This window comes from Equus caballus, chromosome 17, assembly GCF_041296265.1.
Source record: "Equus caballus isolate H_3958 breed thoroughbred chromosome 17, TB-T2T, whole genome shotgun sequence".
NCBI lineage: Eukaryota > Metazoa > Chordata > Mammalia > Perissodactyla > Equidae > Equus > Equus caballus.
This window is the reverse complement of record NC_091700.1, coordinates 27,028,378-27,046,073: the sequence shown is the minus strand read 5'-3', so window position 1 is coordinate 27,046,073 and position 17,696 is coordinate 27,028,378. Positions and strand designations below refer to the sequence as shown.

Sequence of the window (17,696 nt, the reverse complement as noted above, 5' to 3'; positions counted from 1 at the left end):
AGCGTCTCTTAAATCCTTAGCAATGTCATGTGGTGGTCTAATTCCAACAATCTGAAGGTGCTATATTAGACCCGCAATATGTTAACAATTTTTTACCTTTTTTGACTTGAGTTTGCAACATTCCTGGCCTTTCATCCGTTTTCCTATTTTCCTGGGTTCTTGAGTTATATACTTGTGTCACTTTTTCTGATACCAGGGAGAGAAACTCCATGATGAGTTAGATGAACTAAAAGCATGAAGTTGGAAGAAGGATAATAATAGATATGGCATATGGGTGAAAAAGGAATACACATATGGGATCTGAAGAGCTAAAATACAGGCAGAGCTGTAGAGAGAGAAAAGGTAGGAAAACAGAGGCAGAGAGAGTTCAAAGAAGAACTGAGAGATTCACACAATGCTAGAGTCCCCCCAGCACCCAAAGAGAGACAAATACTGTGCTGAGAAACCTCACAGCTACACTCTTTGAAGAAGACATGTTTCTTATTACATGAAACAAAATATACCACTTTGTGTGCATGGTTACATTTATATATTTATAAAAATTATTTTTTTATTGAGGTATAATTGATGTACAACATTATATTAGTTTCAGATGTATGACAATTATTCAGTATTTGTATATATTGCAAAATGATCACAGTAAGTTTAGTTAAAATCTGTCACCATATATAGTTATCAGAATTCTTGATTTCCATTTAGAAGCCTATATAATTGGAATGATCCTGTGATTTTTGACACCCTCAAAGCATGGATGATATTTTTACCCAGAAATTACTTTTGTTTATAAGGAGATTTCATTGTTAAGCCCTGCTGTTTGTAATTTGTTGAATGAAATGTTGGATTTTCCAGTACAGAAGCAGAGAAAATAACTTTGGTTGTAAAATATAAATTAGTAAACTGTGCAAAAAGATATATTTTGAATTTTTGTCCTTTCAGCTTTTACTGCTTTTTTTCTTTAAAGTTACTTATTCTTGGTTTGGGATAGTAATGAATAAAGTAATTGACTTTCCATTGCACTGTTAAGATTATTGGATGGGAATAGTCTGTATTGCCCTCTATTGGTGATTATTAGTTATTGTTTACAAAATAATTGCTGCTATATATGTCATTTATGTGTATTTAATAATTGTATCAACCAGTATATTTTATAGAAAAGTGCTTTTAAAAACTGACCTAATAGTTATGGATGTGAATTGGCAAAAGGGAGAAAAATTGATATTTTGGGTTTCTTGATTTAATAGTTTTATTGACTAAGATAGTATTGAAATACTTTTGCCTTTGATTAATTTTAATTTTAATTTTTTCTTCTCAGAGCTCCGCCTCAGATAAGGCGCCCCAATCGAGAAGTAAGACCTCTGAGAAAAGAAATGCCAGGAGTAGGAGCCCGGGGACCTGTCGGCCGAGCGCATCCTATATCAAAGAGTGAAAAACCCTCCACAAGTAGGGACAAGGATTACAGAGCCAAAGGGAGAGATGACAAGGCAAGACCGTCTCTTTGTAACTCACTCACGTGAAGCCTGTGACTTTTGGTGCATATTATAATTTGTGTTGGCTTTTCAGAGTACCCTGATTTTGACATGGAAGAGATTAGAAAAAGTCTGATTCAAAACCCTAAGCAGTCTTTGCATTTCGAAGGCCATTCTACAATGCCAGTAACCTCAGAGGTATATTAAAAAAATACACACACACGATCTTTAGTAAAATGGGTCTTTTGTAGAAATATTTAAAATAAAGTTTTAAAACTTTAAAAAATATTTTAATGAATATTCTCAATTGAAATGAACAATAAATGAAAACATAATTGTGGGGAAAAGACCTATAAAGAAATAGATGTATACATTCATAGAATAAAATGATGGATGTGATTCACTGCTGCTAAAAATAAAAAAAAAATCTTTGATTTATCTGTAAATTTCAGAGTAGAACATGGTTTTCTTTTTTCTTTAATGAGAAAATTTCCCTCGATTAGGGTTCACTGTGTCTATTGACTTTATCTGGGAGGTTGGTCAGTGAATAAACATAGTATTGGATGGAAATTCTGTACTGCCGTACCAGGCCCTTTTTGAAGCTTTTTACTTATTTTGGCTTATTTAATTCCTATAAATTCCTGTGAACTCATCTTTATGTCTCCTGTTCCACGTAAGAAGAAACTGAGGCACCAAAGTCATAACTGCAAGTAGATGGTGGAACTAGGATTTGAACTCTAGTTCCTGAGCTTTTAATCATTAGACTGTGCAGCCTCTTATTTGAAAATGCTTACTGTCTTATTTTAATGTATCATGAATACCTGTTTCTTATGAGAGTACCAGTTCATTTTCTGAGAGTGATTAAATCTTTTCTTTAACTTTGTTTAAACTGTTGACAGGCTTCAAGTTAGATCCAAGCTTAAAAACACTGTTTTTCAGTAAGTAAGAATCACTTTCTATGGTGATGTGTTGTTCAGGCCTTACAGTTTTTTCTCCCCTGATGGTCACAGAATCATCATAAGGCCAGTTTGTTACCCCATTTACTTGAAGCACATTTAAGTGAGTATTTGTGTCAGTCGTTATGTCTAGGTACTAGGAATACAAACTTTAATAAAGTATAACTCCTGGCCTCAAATTGATCTTTTCTTATTGAAGAGAGGGAGTCAGATGAATAAATTAACTTTTACAGCTGTATTTTTCAGTCTTATTTGAATGTACCTGAGAAAATTAGATGTATTATTATTTTATTGTCTTGAATCAGTATAGAAATGTGCATAGAAATAACAAATCCATTTTTTATTTAAAAGAGATAGTCTAAAAATATTAGTTAGCAGAAGAAATGTTTTGTCTTATAACAAAAAATAAATTTAATTCATAAAACTCTGATTTTCAAATATTTTTAAGACTAACTTTATGGTTAATTAACTCTTAGTGAAATGAGCAGTGTTTCCATTATGATCTCATGATTAAAGCTGTATATACTTTTAAATAGAATTCAGATTAAAGTATGATAAATTATATTCATAAAATTAACTTAAAGTTATTAAACTTGACTTCAGCCTTGAATTACCTACAACAGATGGCCATTTTTGAATACACTCCTTCTCATAACTGAGTAAGTCGAGGGATGTCTGATGTACAGAAATGTTGTAAACTGGGTTGGAGTATTCTTTTGAGAGCTGTTGATTGGTGATTGCACAAATGAACAGTGACTTAAAAAAATTATTGTTGAAGAAGTGTGCACAAATTAGAAGGGTACTAACTGATGAATGATGATCATCTAACCAGCAGTGTACTGGTACGTGTTTAATAATTAATTTTCCGAAAAAAAGTGTGTGTGTCTGTCTATAAGAATGTGTAGCACATAATTTACAAATAATAAAATATACAATGCTCTTTATTGTAAATTTCATTGAGCCAGTGGTCTCTCACAGAACCACCTTTGCTGTATTTTGCTCAGCTCGTGTATCTGTAGCCAACCTATGGTTGCAGTGGACAGATGAGTGGGAATGTAGTTCTGGTGTGAATGTTGGTTGATATTTTGTTTCCATTAATTAGTAAGATGAAAGTGAGACAAAAACACTGGAACTTCACTCATTTGTCCATCACTCGAGCAACTTTGATGAATCAGATAATACTTTTCAAATACTCGAAAAATATTTCCTTAATTTTTGTGCTATTTACAATGTAGCAGCTACAGAAATGACACACTTTTAAGTTTCATCTGCATTATTAACATTTTCCCCATTATTTTCTTAAGTCTAGACAATTAATAAAATAACAAGTCAAGCCCCGATTTGTAGTATTTGCTAATTTCTATGGTATAAATACTTCCACTAAGACCAATTTCAAGCTGAACCGAACTCAGAGTGGAGAGGAGGTATGGGTAGTAGACTACCATTATGTAGTGTTTCCACTAAACAGATACAGTGAGCTTATAAACTCCAAGTGCATGGATAATAGGTAAATAATGAAAAGGTGAGCAGTTTTGAGTATTTTTTTACCTTTGTTTTTAATATAATTTAAATTTGTGTAATTTAATTTTTATTAATGGGTGTGTGTTACAGCTGGCTTGCAAATGTCCTGAAAATTTAATGATGGGCTCTTGCAAACCATTAAGAGTCAGCTTCAGCATACCACTGCATGTAACCCCAGTAACCACCGTATAATCCACGCAGCTATCACTCAGAGGTCAAGAGCAGAACAGTTAGCGCCTCGGAAGGCATGTTCACAGTCCCTCCTGATCCCTGCCATGTCCTTCCCCCAAATGACCACTGTTCCGCCACTTCCCCCCCAAAGGTGACCACTGTTCTGATCTCTAATACCGTAAATGACTGATGCCTATTTTGAAACTTTATGTACAGTAAGTATTATTTTTTGTCTGGCTTTTTTTACTCAGCATATGTTTGTGAGATTTCTCCATGCTGTTGCATATATCTAAAGTTTGTTTGTTTTCATTCATACGCAGTATTATACCGCAGTTAAATCTGTTTTACTGTTAATGGATATTTGGATTGCTTTTTGTTTGGAACTATTATTAGTAGTGCTGTTTTGGGTAGTTTTCTGCTTATCCTTTGGTATATATGTGCAGTCATTTCTAGTGAGCTTATACCTAGGGGTGGAATTGGGGGGTCTTAGGATATGCGTGTGTTAAGCTTTAGTAGATAACACCAGATAGTTTTCCAAAGTGATTATACCAATTTCCACTCCCACCTCAGAGTATAAAAGTTCTGGTTGCTCCCATCCTCACCAGCACTTGATATTGTCTGTCTCTCGTGGGTGTAATCATAGCTCGTTGTGATTTTATCAGTATATTTAACGTGTATTGTATATTTACCTGATAACTTACAAGGTTGAAAATGCTTTTGTCTGTTTATTGGCCACTTGTGTTATCAATGACTTGTTTTTAAGAAATATCTTCTCTATCCTTTGGATATTCAATCACTCTACAGATTCTTCATCTGATGGCAGCTAATTTATAGTGGTGTTTTTTGCTTTTATTTTGCTTTTTACCTTATTACATTAGATTACAGTAAAGTAGTTACTGTTCTGTCCCTAAGTGTTTTACTGTGTGTTTTACTTATTTATGAGCTGTGTCCCCTAATGTGAACGTGTGCCTCATGAAGGCAGGGATTTTGTCTGTTTGGTTCATTGCTGTTCCCCAGGAGGTAGAATAGTGCCTGGCACATAGTAAATATTCGTAGATAGAAATGTGTTGAAAGAACATATTTATTGATAAGTATGCAGAAGCTGTGGGTTCATTATTTCAACTTAAATGTATTTTGTATTAACATCCCAGTACAGGGCATAGCACTGAAATTAGTAAGCTCTGTTTTGCATTGATCAACCTATTTTCCTTTGTAAAATAGTAAAGACTTAGAATGAGATGCAGTTGAGAGATCTTGTCTAACTTTTCCTGTGTTTGCTTCCCACACCGGGGTAGGAGTAGCCCCAAGTGTGCAGCAGTATGCCGTAGTGTACAAAGTAGTTGGAAGCACTGATTCTGGAGCCAGACAGCCAAGGATATAGCTGTGTGTCCTTGGACAATTTACTTAACCTCTCTGAGCTTCAGGTGTCATCTATGAGATGAAAATAATCAGAGTACCTGCCTCATAGGACCTTTAAGATGGTTCTGTTAAGTGCTTAGAACAGTGCCTGGCACACAGTAAGCAGTAGGTGAGTGTTAGCTATAAAGGTAACATGAAAGTGGGGAACTAACACAGATATGGTACAGAATATAAATCACTTTCTTAAAAAAGAGAAAATGAGGTTTCCAAGAAATTTTGCACTTGCCTTGGGCTGTTGAATTCAGGAAACAAATGAGTAAGTGGGCAAGTGAGAGACAGTGTCTTTACAGAAAGAACCAAAGGTCAGCTATCATTCAGCTTAGACGTCCCTGTGACTGTGGATCGGTGGTTTTTATTACTAATGAGCCAGTAATTCTGATGTGAGACGCTCACTACCTAACAAGAGAGATGACTCCTTTGTTGGATAGAACTCATTGTTAGAAAATTATTTCTTTTGTTGATCTGAAATTTACCTCTTTGTCACTTCATCGTGGTCCTGGTTCATTCCTTTGGAGTAATGTAAATAGAGGTAAATAGGTCAGTTGGTTGTATTGCTATTTTAGCATTTTCTTCTTCAGCTTAAATGTCTCTAGGGCCCTCAATCCTCCTCTGTATGACTTGTTTTTTGAACCTGTTATCACCCTGGTCATCCTTCTTTGGGTAATTCACTTGTCAGCATTTCTCTTAAGATGTACGACTGAGAGCTAGTAACTGACCGTGTCTCACTTGAGCTGCCGCCGTGAGAAAGCACACAGTAAAGTGCAAAAACCATCTGCATTTTAGGTCAACCTGTGTCATGACTGGCTGTATTACTTTGAATAAGTCACTAATTTTAGCTCCATTTCCCTCAAATAGAATGATTAGCCAATACTAGTGAAAGATCATTAACAGACTTTCTTGATAGGGGTAATTTGGATATTAGTAAAAAGAAGCTAAAATGTTTTGCTTTAACAAGAAAAAAAGTGTTTCAAATTTCACGATAAATGTCAAATTTTTGCCAGTGTTGACCTTAGTCAATTAATATGAAAATCTAATCAGAGAATTGTAAGATCATTTCAGTGGCACTGCAGCTAGTATTATTATAAACTGTACAGGTAATAATGTCTTGGGTGAAGTTAGCTTTATTGCCTAAAAACGAAGTTTCTTTTGGGTATTGCAGTTAGTCTAGCTGGTTACCTGAAACCAGTTACTTATATTTGATATCTTATTCCAATTTCTTTGAGTACATATTTTGAAAGGTAATAGTCCCCCATTTTGTTTATTTCCCAATGTAACCAAATTATTTATTTTTACTTTTCCTACACCTATTTTTTAATAACCTCACCATTTTGATTTGAAAAAGTTCCTAGAATCTTCTTTGGAGGACTTAATTTGTATTCGAGTCTCATCCCTACTGTAGAGGAACTGGATTCTAGGGCACGTCATTTGACTGGCTTGTGCCCACGTTTGCTCTTCTGTGGCTTCAGAGGCTTGGCCTGGAGTGCTCCACTCCATAGGCTTTTCTTTCTCTGCTTCTGCTGCTCCCTCTGCTTCATCCTTTTTCCACACAACAGCCAGAAGGGTCGTTTACAAATGTGAGATCCTGTCATTCCCCTGTTTTAACACATTTCAAAAATTTATCCCTACACTCAGAATAAAATCCAGACTCCTTCCCATGGCCTATAGGAGCTGGGGTGAGCTGGCCTCTGCCCGTCTCTCCAATTTATTCCTTTTGCTCAATACCTTTTAGCCACAGTGACCACTCAGCTTTTTCATAGCACTTCACAGTATGTAATAATGTGTTTTTGGTTTGTTTACTTGTTACTTGTTTCCCCCACTAGACTAGATGCTCCATGAAGGCAGATAGTGTATTCTCAATCACTAATCTAAGACCTAATGCACAATAAAATGTGTTAGACATAGATGCTCACATCTTTATTGTCCTTAAAATCCTATGATTCCTGTTACTTTCAGGTAAGTGTACAGCTTTTCCTTTCCCTTGGTAGTGCTTATCAAGTCCTCCCGACCTCTTGGACATTCATATTAAAATGGCTGTCTGCTGATATTTCTTAATACTAAATTTTGGTAAGTCTCAAATTGCAATGCCATATCGAGGCTTTTTAAGTCCCAGATATATCATTTCTGTTGCATTCTTTAGTTGATTTATTTCTAGAAGAGTTTTAAAATGATTATAGAGTGTTCCAATGATTTGTTTGAATGTGACTTTGTAGCCTTGGCCTATCTTATTATAAAATGTTATTCTAGGCTGAGTTTATTTTAAATTTGTTGATGTTGTTATGTTGTTGTTGTGTAAGTATGTCAGACATTTACTCCTTTTTTTTTTTTTTTTTTTTGGTGAGGAAGATTGGCCCTGAGCTAACACCTGTTGCCAATCCTCCTCTTTTTGCTCGAGGGAGATTGTCATTGCGCTAACATTTGTGCCAGTCCTCCTCCATTTTGTATGTGGGATGCCGCCTCAGCATGGCTTGTTGAGTGATGTGCAGGTCTGCACCTGGGATCTGAACCAGCAAACCCTGGGCTGCTATGTGTGAACATAACTGCTATGCTACCAGCCTGGCCCCATGAAATTTACTCCTTTTAATAGTGTCAATATTGGTATCTGTCATCTGAAGTACAAGAATCTTTCTGAAAATTTAGCTTAATATTGTCATCATGCTACCTAGAAACAGTAAATTATTCATTTGCCCAAAGGGACCTATTTAGTCCCCTCTCAGCACTTACAGTCAAGCCTGTAGTTTATCTCAGCTGAAGTGTGGTAGGAGGGGTTCATCCTCTTCTCTCTCTTCAGATTTAAGCTTAGGAAATGGACTCATGTTTTGAGCGTTTCCCCCTTCATTTTTGTCTTCAGCAGTAGCTGTGGGGCTGACGTTCTGGGGGGCACTTGGCTCTGTCTGCTGAAGCAGTTCCAGTGGCTGAACCAACTCTGGCGCCTGAGCACATTTCATTTAAAACTCCTCACAGCTCCCCAAGTCTTGGGAGAACCCCATAGAAACCATAGTATATAATTCTTTTTTAAAGCCACCATATTTTTAAGTAAGGAATTTGGGGTAAAGTATATTGCTTTGATGGTATTAATACTACAATTTAAAAAGCTCCTTTACCATTGTCATTACGGTGACTTTATGATGTGGTCCAAGGACCTTACTAGGAAGAAACCCTGAATGCTGTACTTAGAGTAACAGGGAAAAGACTTTGTGAGGTGCAGTTCAGAGTCCCAACTCTTTCCTCACCCGCAGGCTCTTTCCTGGATGCTTTGGAGGGTGTGATAGTTCTGCCGTACGCAGCCCTCTCGTAAGCTTTAAGCTGACTGGGCCAGGCGCGAGGTAGTCTGATGTCGTGGAAGGGGCACGGGTTTGGGGGGTCAGGAAGACCTGAGTTAACCTCTCTACTCAGATATTTAATAATTGTGAACTTAAGTTACGTAACCTTTCTGAGTCCCAGTTCCTTATCCTTAAAAATAAGGATAATCATGCCTACCTTGTGGGGTGGTTGTGAGTATTGAATTAGATAATGTAGGTGAGATTTCTTGCCGTATAGTAGGCTCTCAGTAAATTAATTTTCTTTCTTCCTCTGCATTAATATTCTAAATATTCTCTGGCGGTGGTGGAGATCCCCTGCATCCACAAATTCAGAGGTTTCTAGCAAGTATTAGTCTCACCTACAACTGTCCCCAAGAATGTAAATTTGAAGAAGTGTATAATAAAGTTGGCTAGTTCATCTGTTATTGATGAATTAAATAGGGGAGGATGGCATTGGGTAATAAGAAAATAATAAAAAGTCATTTTAAAAATGATTACATTACAATATTTTGAAAGCCTAACGATGTTAATTTAATTATTGACCAGTATTTTTTTTACACCTGTCCCCAGGGAAGGAAACATATGCAAGATGGTGCAAGTGATGGTGAAATTCCAAAATTTGATGGTGCTGGATATGATAAGGACTTGGTGGAGGCCCTCGAGAGAGACATCGTGTCCAGGAATCCTAGCATTCATTGGTTAGAGTCTTTTAAGTTCTTTAATTAAAACGGTGGAGAAAGTAAGCTATAGGTTGGCTTGATGTGAGTCTTCTCTTGTTATCCATTAACCTCCTGACTGTGACTTCATCCATAACGTGAGTGTGTAGAATTGATAGGACAGATCTTTCAGAATATAACCAAGACATTTTACATGTTAATTTGATGTTGACATAACTGACAAAGGTTGTTAATTGAATAACATGTCCTAATTAATAACTGCAGTATGTTTTCACTGATCATTTTATGCTGTAAGAATTAGAATAATGTTCTTAATATAATAATAATTTCATAAGTAAAAAAATTTAAAAGAATCAGTATTAACCATAACTGAAAGTTGTCCCTGAATAAACATGAAACTTGCTGTTCTCGCAAAGGGATGACATAGCGGATCTGGAAGAAGCTAAGAAGTTGCTGAGGGAAGCTGTTGTTCTTCCGATGTGGATGCCTGACTTCTTCAAAGGGATTAGAAGGCCATGGAAGGTGAGAATTTATTAAAATAATATAGGGATAAAAATGCTGCTTGCGTGATAATGAAAGACAGCATTGTAGTTTCTTAACGTATTTATTGACACAGTTTGTAAAAGTTAGGGAGGTTTGGGTGCCCTCCAGATATCTGGATTTGAATTTGTGATTGAGGTGGGCTCCCTCTGCACAGCAGGAGAGGCGCTTGGAGTTTTGGAACTATAGTCTTTATTTAAAGTCATTTCCCTCAGGGGCACTGAGCTAGAGATTAGTTTTAAGAACTTCCTAGATGTTTGTTTCTATAAGTAAAAAGTTAACAAGCAAACTAAATAGTAATAATGCATAGTCTTACAGAATAAGTGTTTTATCAAATAAATATCTTTCTAAAAGTTGGCATATTTCTCACGAATTAATTATTTTGATCACTTCATCAAGGCTTGGTATAATTCGCAGACATAATCAGAATGTTTGCTTCTTTCTAGCTTACCCTCTGCTTTGAGTTTAAAGCCTGCCTGGGACTAGTTCCTCCCAGGTCCAGTGTTTCCATTTTGGCGTATTAAAAATCCTTCCAGCGACTGCTGCCTGGAACTCCTTTTGGTCTTAGCCATAGGCAGAGTCTTCCTTTATTCTGGCTGGTAGAGGGGAATAAAAGCGTGATCTTACTTTGCACTTCTGAATTAGCTAGGAAGGTCTCTTTCTCTTCTCAGTAACCTCCTCTTTCGAGGTGCCCAAAAGTAGAGAGGAGGAGAAATTGTGTATTTACATAAGTAGCTTGGAACACCTGTGGCATTTTGATTGCCTCTCACAACTTAAAAACTTTTATAGACTGTTTGTTATAGATTTAGGTATTTTGGGGAACGTATTACCATACGTTTTCCCTTTATTATAACTTTTACAGCAATATTTAAAAGAGAGACTAAGGTCTTAAAATAGATATTTAAAGGAATTGTGAAACACCTGGAGTGATAAGTGTAACCTATCCATCATGATGAGCTCTGTAAAGTTTTTAGCAGGAGAGTGATTTGCAAATATAGAAAGATGGATTGCAGCAGTATGGAGGATGGGTTGGAGATGGGCATAGATGGATGTAGATGAGGAATCTGTTGCAGTAGTCTAGCTGGATGATGAAGACTTGAACAAAGGCATTTTTTATTTGGCTAATGAAAAATGGGTGTGTTTCTGAGAGGTGTTTAAAAGGTACAAGTGATAACATTATGGCTGATAATTTATAGGGATGAGGGAGAGGGACCAGTTGTATGACTCCTAGATTCCAGGTTTGAACTGAAGGAGTATACAGTTACTTCTGACACCAGCTACCCCAAATTGAGCCAGACTTCACAAGTTGAGGGCAGTTTTCCACAAGACTGCCCTAATTTCAGATGCTGGCTGCAAACTTGGGGGTCTCCAGGTCCCCTTCACTTCTGACCAGTGGGCTATAAAATTCAGGGATTCTCCCTACCTGCTCAGGTTCAACAATTCCCCAGAATAACTCACAGGATTTAGGAAAGCATTATGCTTGCAATTACAGTTTTGTTATAACAAAATGAATCAAATCAGCACTAGGCAAAAGAAGAAATGCACAGGGCGAGATCTGGGAGGATAGTGAAGGTGGAGCTCCTGTTGTCTTCTGCCTGTGAAATGAGGATGCTGTACCCTCCTTGTGCGTGGATGTGTGACGATACGTAGAGTACTGCCAACAGGGAGCTTCACTCAAGCTTCGGTGTCCAGAGTTGTTATTGGGGTTTCATTACAAAGTCATGATTGATTGAATCATTGCCCATGTGTCTCAGTCTCTAGTCCCCCTTCTCTCCCCAGAGGTCCAGTTGATAGCACTGGCTTAAAGCCCCAGTCCTCTAATCTTGTGGTTGGCTTTTCTGGTGAGGCCAGCCTCTGTCCTAAGTCATCTCATTAGCATCAAGTATATAGGGGCCCATCATGAGTCACCTCATTCAGGGCCCAACATGAACAACAAAGGTAATCCTGTCACTTTGGAAATTCTGAGGATTTAGAGTCTACCTCCCAGGAACTGGGGGAAAAGGCCAGTACAATGAGCTGATATTGGATATTGAGAAGAGGAGAAGGTTTAAATAGAAACAAAATATATGTAGGTAAATACTCAGTAAGTAATTGGAAATAGAGGTTTAGCGCTTAAATAGAATTTGAGTTTAAATTAAAATTGTAAGATGTAAGTGGTGATTGATAATATACATATAGAAATTGTTCAAGGAGTTTTATAAAGGGAAAAGAACAAAAGACTCAGAATTGCTTTGGGAATGTAAAGGGCAGGGGAAAGAGGAGACCTGAAAGACACTGTCTTGAGCAGGAGAGGCATCAGGAAAGAGCAGTGCCACAGAACCAACCTGGGGAGAAAGGGCTTCAAGAAGAAGAAAATGAACACCAGGTATCAACAGTGTCAAAGGTCAGAGAGAAGGAAAGAAGATATGAATTGAAGATTGACCACTGACTTAGTGAATTAGGTACTTTTAGTGAGGTAGTGGAGGCAGAAGTCAGACTGTAGCTTGTGGAGAAAAAATAGTAAACATAAACCATTTATTCAGGAAGCTTGGCTGAGAAGGGAAGGAGAGGTGGATAGTAGCTAAAGGATTTGTAGGGTCAAGTGAAGGGTTTTTTTCAAATGGGACAGATTTGAGTATGTTTCTCTACTGAGGAGAAAGAGCCAATAGAGAAGGAGATGGAAAATAGAGGAGATGATTGAAGGAGTAATGTCATGAGGAGGTGAAGTTTATAAATATTGTATCTATGAGCTGTACCTATGTACAGGTGCTAACGGTGGAAATTAACTCCTACTGGAGGGCCATTTAATGACAATACAGGAACTGAGAGGGCATTGAAAGGGGACATTAGAAAGAGAAATATGAACTTTGCTACAGTTGTTCCTATCCCATTAGTTGTTTTTACAATTTTCAAAGTATCAGTCTCATGCACAGCTAAAGGCTCTTTGCAAAGCACGAATTTTTTATAAAACTAACGTTTCAAATCCTAGTGATCCCTAGTTGTTCTGGGTACCAAAACTCTATAGCTAGAAAAGGATTTGGACAGTTTCTGAATTTAGACTTTATGAAACTTTGATGCACACAGTTTTCAAAGTTTAAATCCCCAGAATAACTAGTATTAGTTACTAATAGCTACTGAATGAATCTTTATTTTTGATTAAAAGCTATATATTGTAAGTGTGTTTTGGAAGATTAGTTTTGTCCCTTAGAAGGGCAAGGAATGTATAATTCTACACGTGGTAGAAGGTGTTGTCTGGTTTTCATTGTGTTTTAACAGCAGTCATTCTTAAGTGGTGTTCAAGACTCCACATAGTTATCTTCTGCCAGGTTCAGGAAAATTGGCTAGATTCTTTCTAAATATATCAGAAGATTCCTTTTCTGTAGACCGTTTGTTAGCCCATCTCTGAGTACCTCTGGTTTGAGACATTTTATGGAATCACTCTTCATTTTTTTTCTGTCTGTAAAGTGATACTTGTGCTAAATGCACCATGATTTTACTGCGACAGTTGAGTTTGTCTTTTGATGGGAAAATTTTCATGTACATTAAGAAGGCATTTTAATCTGATAAATCATTTAATACACCTTTTGAAATTTCAGGGTGTGCTGATGGTTGGACCCCCAGGCACTGGTAAGACTATGCTAGCTAAAGCTGTCGCCACGGAATGTGGCACAACGTTCTTCAACGTTTCCTCTTCTACACTGACGTCTAAATATAGAGGTGAATCTGAGAAGTTAGTCCGTCTGTTGTTTGAAATGGTGAGTGATGATATATTCAGATTTCAAGGTACTGTTTGTGTAGACGAATGATGTCCCTATAATCTAGATCCGTTCACCCAAGGATTTTTTTTAAAAAGGGCAAGTGTAGTTTCGTTTGATAGTTCTTAACACACTAACAAGATTTGGGGTGGTGAGTTTTGTGGACTAGTCGATGTGTCTTCAATGTATCCTCCTCTCTGAGGTAAAAGAAGGCCCTTTGGCATCCTGTCCAGTGAGTGTGGAAGAGACTTTGGAAATGTGTGTGGTTTGACCGATATTTCTGGATCTTTAATGAACTGATTGAACAGAAGTATATTTTAAAAACTAGTTAGGAATTAACCTGTCATTAAAATCTGTTTCTTTTTCATAAAGGATTTGCAGTAGTTACGTAAGAATGCATATTTGAGGCTAGAGGTTGATAATTTATCTTAAAAAAAACTTTTGAGGAGCTGGCCTTGTGGCTTAGTGGTTAAAGTTCCCTGTGCTCCACTTTGGTGTCCCAGGTTCATAGGTTTGGATCCCGGGTGCAGACCTACTCCGCTCATCAGCCAGGCTGTGACAGCATCCCACGTACAAAGTAGAGGAAGATTGGCACAGATGTGAGCTCAGGGCTAATTTTCCTCAAGCAAAAGAAGAGGAGCATTGGCAACAGATGTTAGCTCAGGGTGAATCTTCCTCACGAAAAAAAAATTATATTACAGAAATTTTCAAACACAAAAGTAGAAATAATAGTACTATGAATCCCTGTGTATCTGTCACTCAACTTCACTCAACATACAACTTACCTGTTACTTTTAGAAATTTCTTTTTTTCTGATATGAATGATTGATTTAACCTCTGTCAGTAGCCAATTGGTGGGATTAAAGCAGTGAGAATGTTGTTTAAGAAGGAAGAAATGGCAGTTTTAAAAATTCAGGTTATTTTATGAGAGAATTGAATGATTTCTTTAAAATCTTTTCACAAAGGCTAGATTTTATGCCCCCACCACAATCTTCATTGATGAGATAGATTCTATCTGCAGTCGAAGAGGAACCTCTGATGAACATGAGGCCAGTCGCAGAGTCAAGTCTGAACTACTCATTCAGATGGATGGTAATTGATATTTTATTACTGTCTCAAAACTGTTGTATTGCCTTTTTGAATTTTATGTAGATTCATACTTTGGAAATTCTTAATGAATGAACTAAATGGCAGCCTGGATTTACAGTGTAACCTGTCTTTCAAATTTATGGTTGCACGCATGTTAAGTAAATGTGAATCCTCTTCTGTTCTCTCTTCTTGAGAAAATCAAGTAAATTAGACTAACAACTAAAATAACATTTTTGAGGAACTTCATGATTTAAAAAAGTAAGAAAGGAATAAAACAGCGTAATCTCTCCTGCTTTTTCTATTCAGAGGAAATATACATTCATTTTCTTACAGAAAAAATTGGTTTTTCTTACTGGATTAGAATCCTGCGATAGATTATGTGACTTCTACACTCTTTGTTTTATAGTTCCCTGTTGATGTGTCTGGTTTTGCCACCATATAGAGGTCGGCAGGACTGCATTATTTTTGTCACTAAGCCTGCCACCAAGCCTGCAGCTGATGGTTAGAAATGTTGGTCGAGTGAAAGAATAAAAGATTGTAAGAAAAACAATCTTTTTCCCCCTTACTGTGTACAGGAGTTGGAGGAGCTTTAGAGAATGACGATCCTTCCAAAATGGTTATGGTGTTGGCTGCTACTAATTTCCCATGGGACATTGATGAAGCTTTGCGAAGGAGATTAGAAAAAAGGATATATATACCACTCCCAACAGGTATGATACCTTCCTTTTGCTGTATTTTGCTCTTCCTTTTACTTTCTGTTACCTTTTTCTATTTCTCTAGGTCTTTATTCCATTAGTATTCTGCTTAAAGAAGTTTGTAGCATCACACCAGCAGTTTGTAGTAGACAGCAGGTCACAGGACTCTGTTGAAGTTCCTTACATTTCAGAGTAATTCTTACGTTCAGAGCTGTATTCGTGTTAATAGACCTGGTAGGACATCTAAGTTTTTAGTTTTAAACTTGAAGAGTCTTCAGTAGACCTTAAGTGATTACAGGTAAAGTTCTCTTAGGATCTTTTTCAAAATATGCTGCTTTGAAAAATATAATTTCATCCTATTGATGAATGTTGAAATTTTCATAAATGAATTTTTTCTTATTGTATTGAGATAAAATTTACATACAGTGAAATGTTAGATCTTAAGTGTATAATTTGGTGAGTTTTGACAAATGAATACTCCTGTTTAATCAATACCCTAATCAAGATGTAGGACATTTCTGTCACCTCAGAAAGTTTCTCTGTGCTCCCTACCAGTTAATTCAAGCCCCTTCTAGGCATTCACTTTTCTGATTTTTATCACCATTGATAAGTTTTACCTATTGTTAAACTTCATATAAATGGAATCACGAGGTATGTACTCTTGTGTGTCTGGCTTCTTTCACTCAGTGTAATGTTTTTGAGATTCATCCATGTGGCTACATGTATCAGTAGTTTATTTGTGATATGATAGTACCAAAATTTGTTTATTCTCTTTTTGATGGGACATTTTGAGTTATTTTTAGTTTTTGGCTATTATGAATGAAACCATATAAATATTCTTGTATAAATCTTTTTATGGATGAATGTTTTCAATTCTTTTGGGTAGTATAGATAAGACTAGAATAGGTGGGTCATAGGGTAGGTGTATGTTTAACTTTATAAGCTCAAACTGTTTTCCTAAGTGGTTGTACCATTTTTACTCCTACCATCAAGGATTGAGAATTCCAATACTTCCACATCCTAGCCAACATTTGGTATTGTCAGTATTTGAATTTTAGTCATTCTAGTGAGTGAGAAATGCTGTCTCATTGTGGTTTTAATTTCCATTTCTCTGATGACTAATGATGGAGCACCTTTTCATGTGCCCATTGGTCATCGGTATATCTTTTGTGCAGTGTCTTTCCAAGTCTTTTTCTCAGTTTTTAATTGGCTTATTTGCTGTTTTACTAATGCTGTGATGTTCTTTATCAGATACGTGCATTGTGAATCTTTTCTTCCAGTTTGTGGTTTGCCTTTCAGCTTTCCTTATGTTGTCTTTTGATAAGCAGGCATTTAAATTTTGATGAAGTCCTCTTGTCATTTTCCTTTTATGCATAGTGTTTTTTATGTGTTAAGAAATCTTTGCTTACCCTAAGAGGGCAAAGGTTTTCTCCTATATTTTCTTTTAGAAACTATAGTTAGATCTGTGATCCATCTTGAATTAATTTTATGTACATGTATCAGTTAGGGGTTGAGTTTGATTTTTTTCATACGTATGTTGAATTGTTTTAGCACCACTTGTTAAAAGGAGTTTTCTGTTTTTCCATTAAATTTCTTTGGCACCTTTGTTGTAATTTTTTTTTAATTATTAAAAAAAATAGATATAGTGCCGTCTACTCAGGTTATCTATTTTTTCTTGAGTAAGCTTTAATAGCTTGTGTTTTTCAAAGAATTTATCCATTTCCTTTAAGTTGTCTAATTTATTGGGATTTGACCTAATAGAAATGTGGAAGCTCACTAAATGGTTTGTGTGAAGCTGTTGATTTCATGTCTGCTTCTGGAGCCTGAACTCAGCAGGGAAAGCAGTCAGATAGAAAAGATGAAGTGGTGGAAACAAGGACAAACTGTAACCTGTGGGGATGTGCTGGAACCCATGTTGGGCTCTCATTTCCCCTGAGACTTCCAATTTTGATGGTTGGGGTCTCCTATAGAAGAAGCTAGCACTGTTTGTGACCAACAAATATAAGTACCAAATATACACCTGGCTCAGGAGTCAAAAAAGCTCAAAGAGGAAATCTGGCAGGATCTGGAAAGAGTTGGAGTTCAGGTGTTGCCCCTCACTAACAAAGTGAGCCAGCAGACAAGTGACA

At 36.7% G+C, this 17,696-nt stretch overlaps 1 protein-coding gene across 13 annotated transcripts in view; it reads left to right on the top strand.

The window, feature by feature from the left end:
• Positions 1–17,696, top strand: part of KATNAL1 (katanin catalytic subunit A1 like 1) — a 79,606-nt gene that overhangs the window by 39,595 nt on the left and 22,315 nt on the right. For all 13 annotated transcript variants that reach the window (XR_011427659.1, XR_002800970.2, XR_011427660.1 and 10 more), the window contains exons 4-9: positions 1,313–1,481; positions 9,403–9,530; positions 9,926–10,031; positions 13,625–13,783; positions 14,749–14,875; positions 15,448–15,582. Coding sequence is in view for 10 of the 13 variants with exons in the window: in XM_070239467.1 (XP_070095568.1) it covers positions 1,313–1,481; positions 9,403–9,530; positions 9,926–10,031; positions 13,625–13,783; positions 14,749–14,875; positions 15,448–15,582 (824 nt within the window). In the remaining 3 variants the exon portion in view is untranslated. The remainder of the gene's footprint in view (positions 1–1,312; positions 1,482–9,402; positions 9,531–9,925; positions 10,032–13,624; positions 13,784–14,748; positions 14,876–15,447; positions 15,583–17,696) is intronic.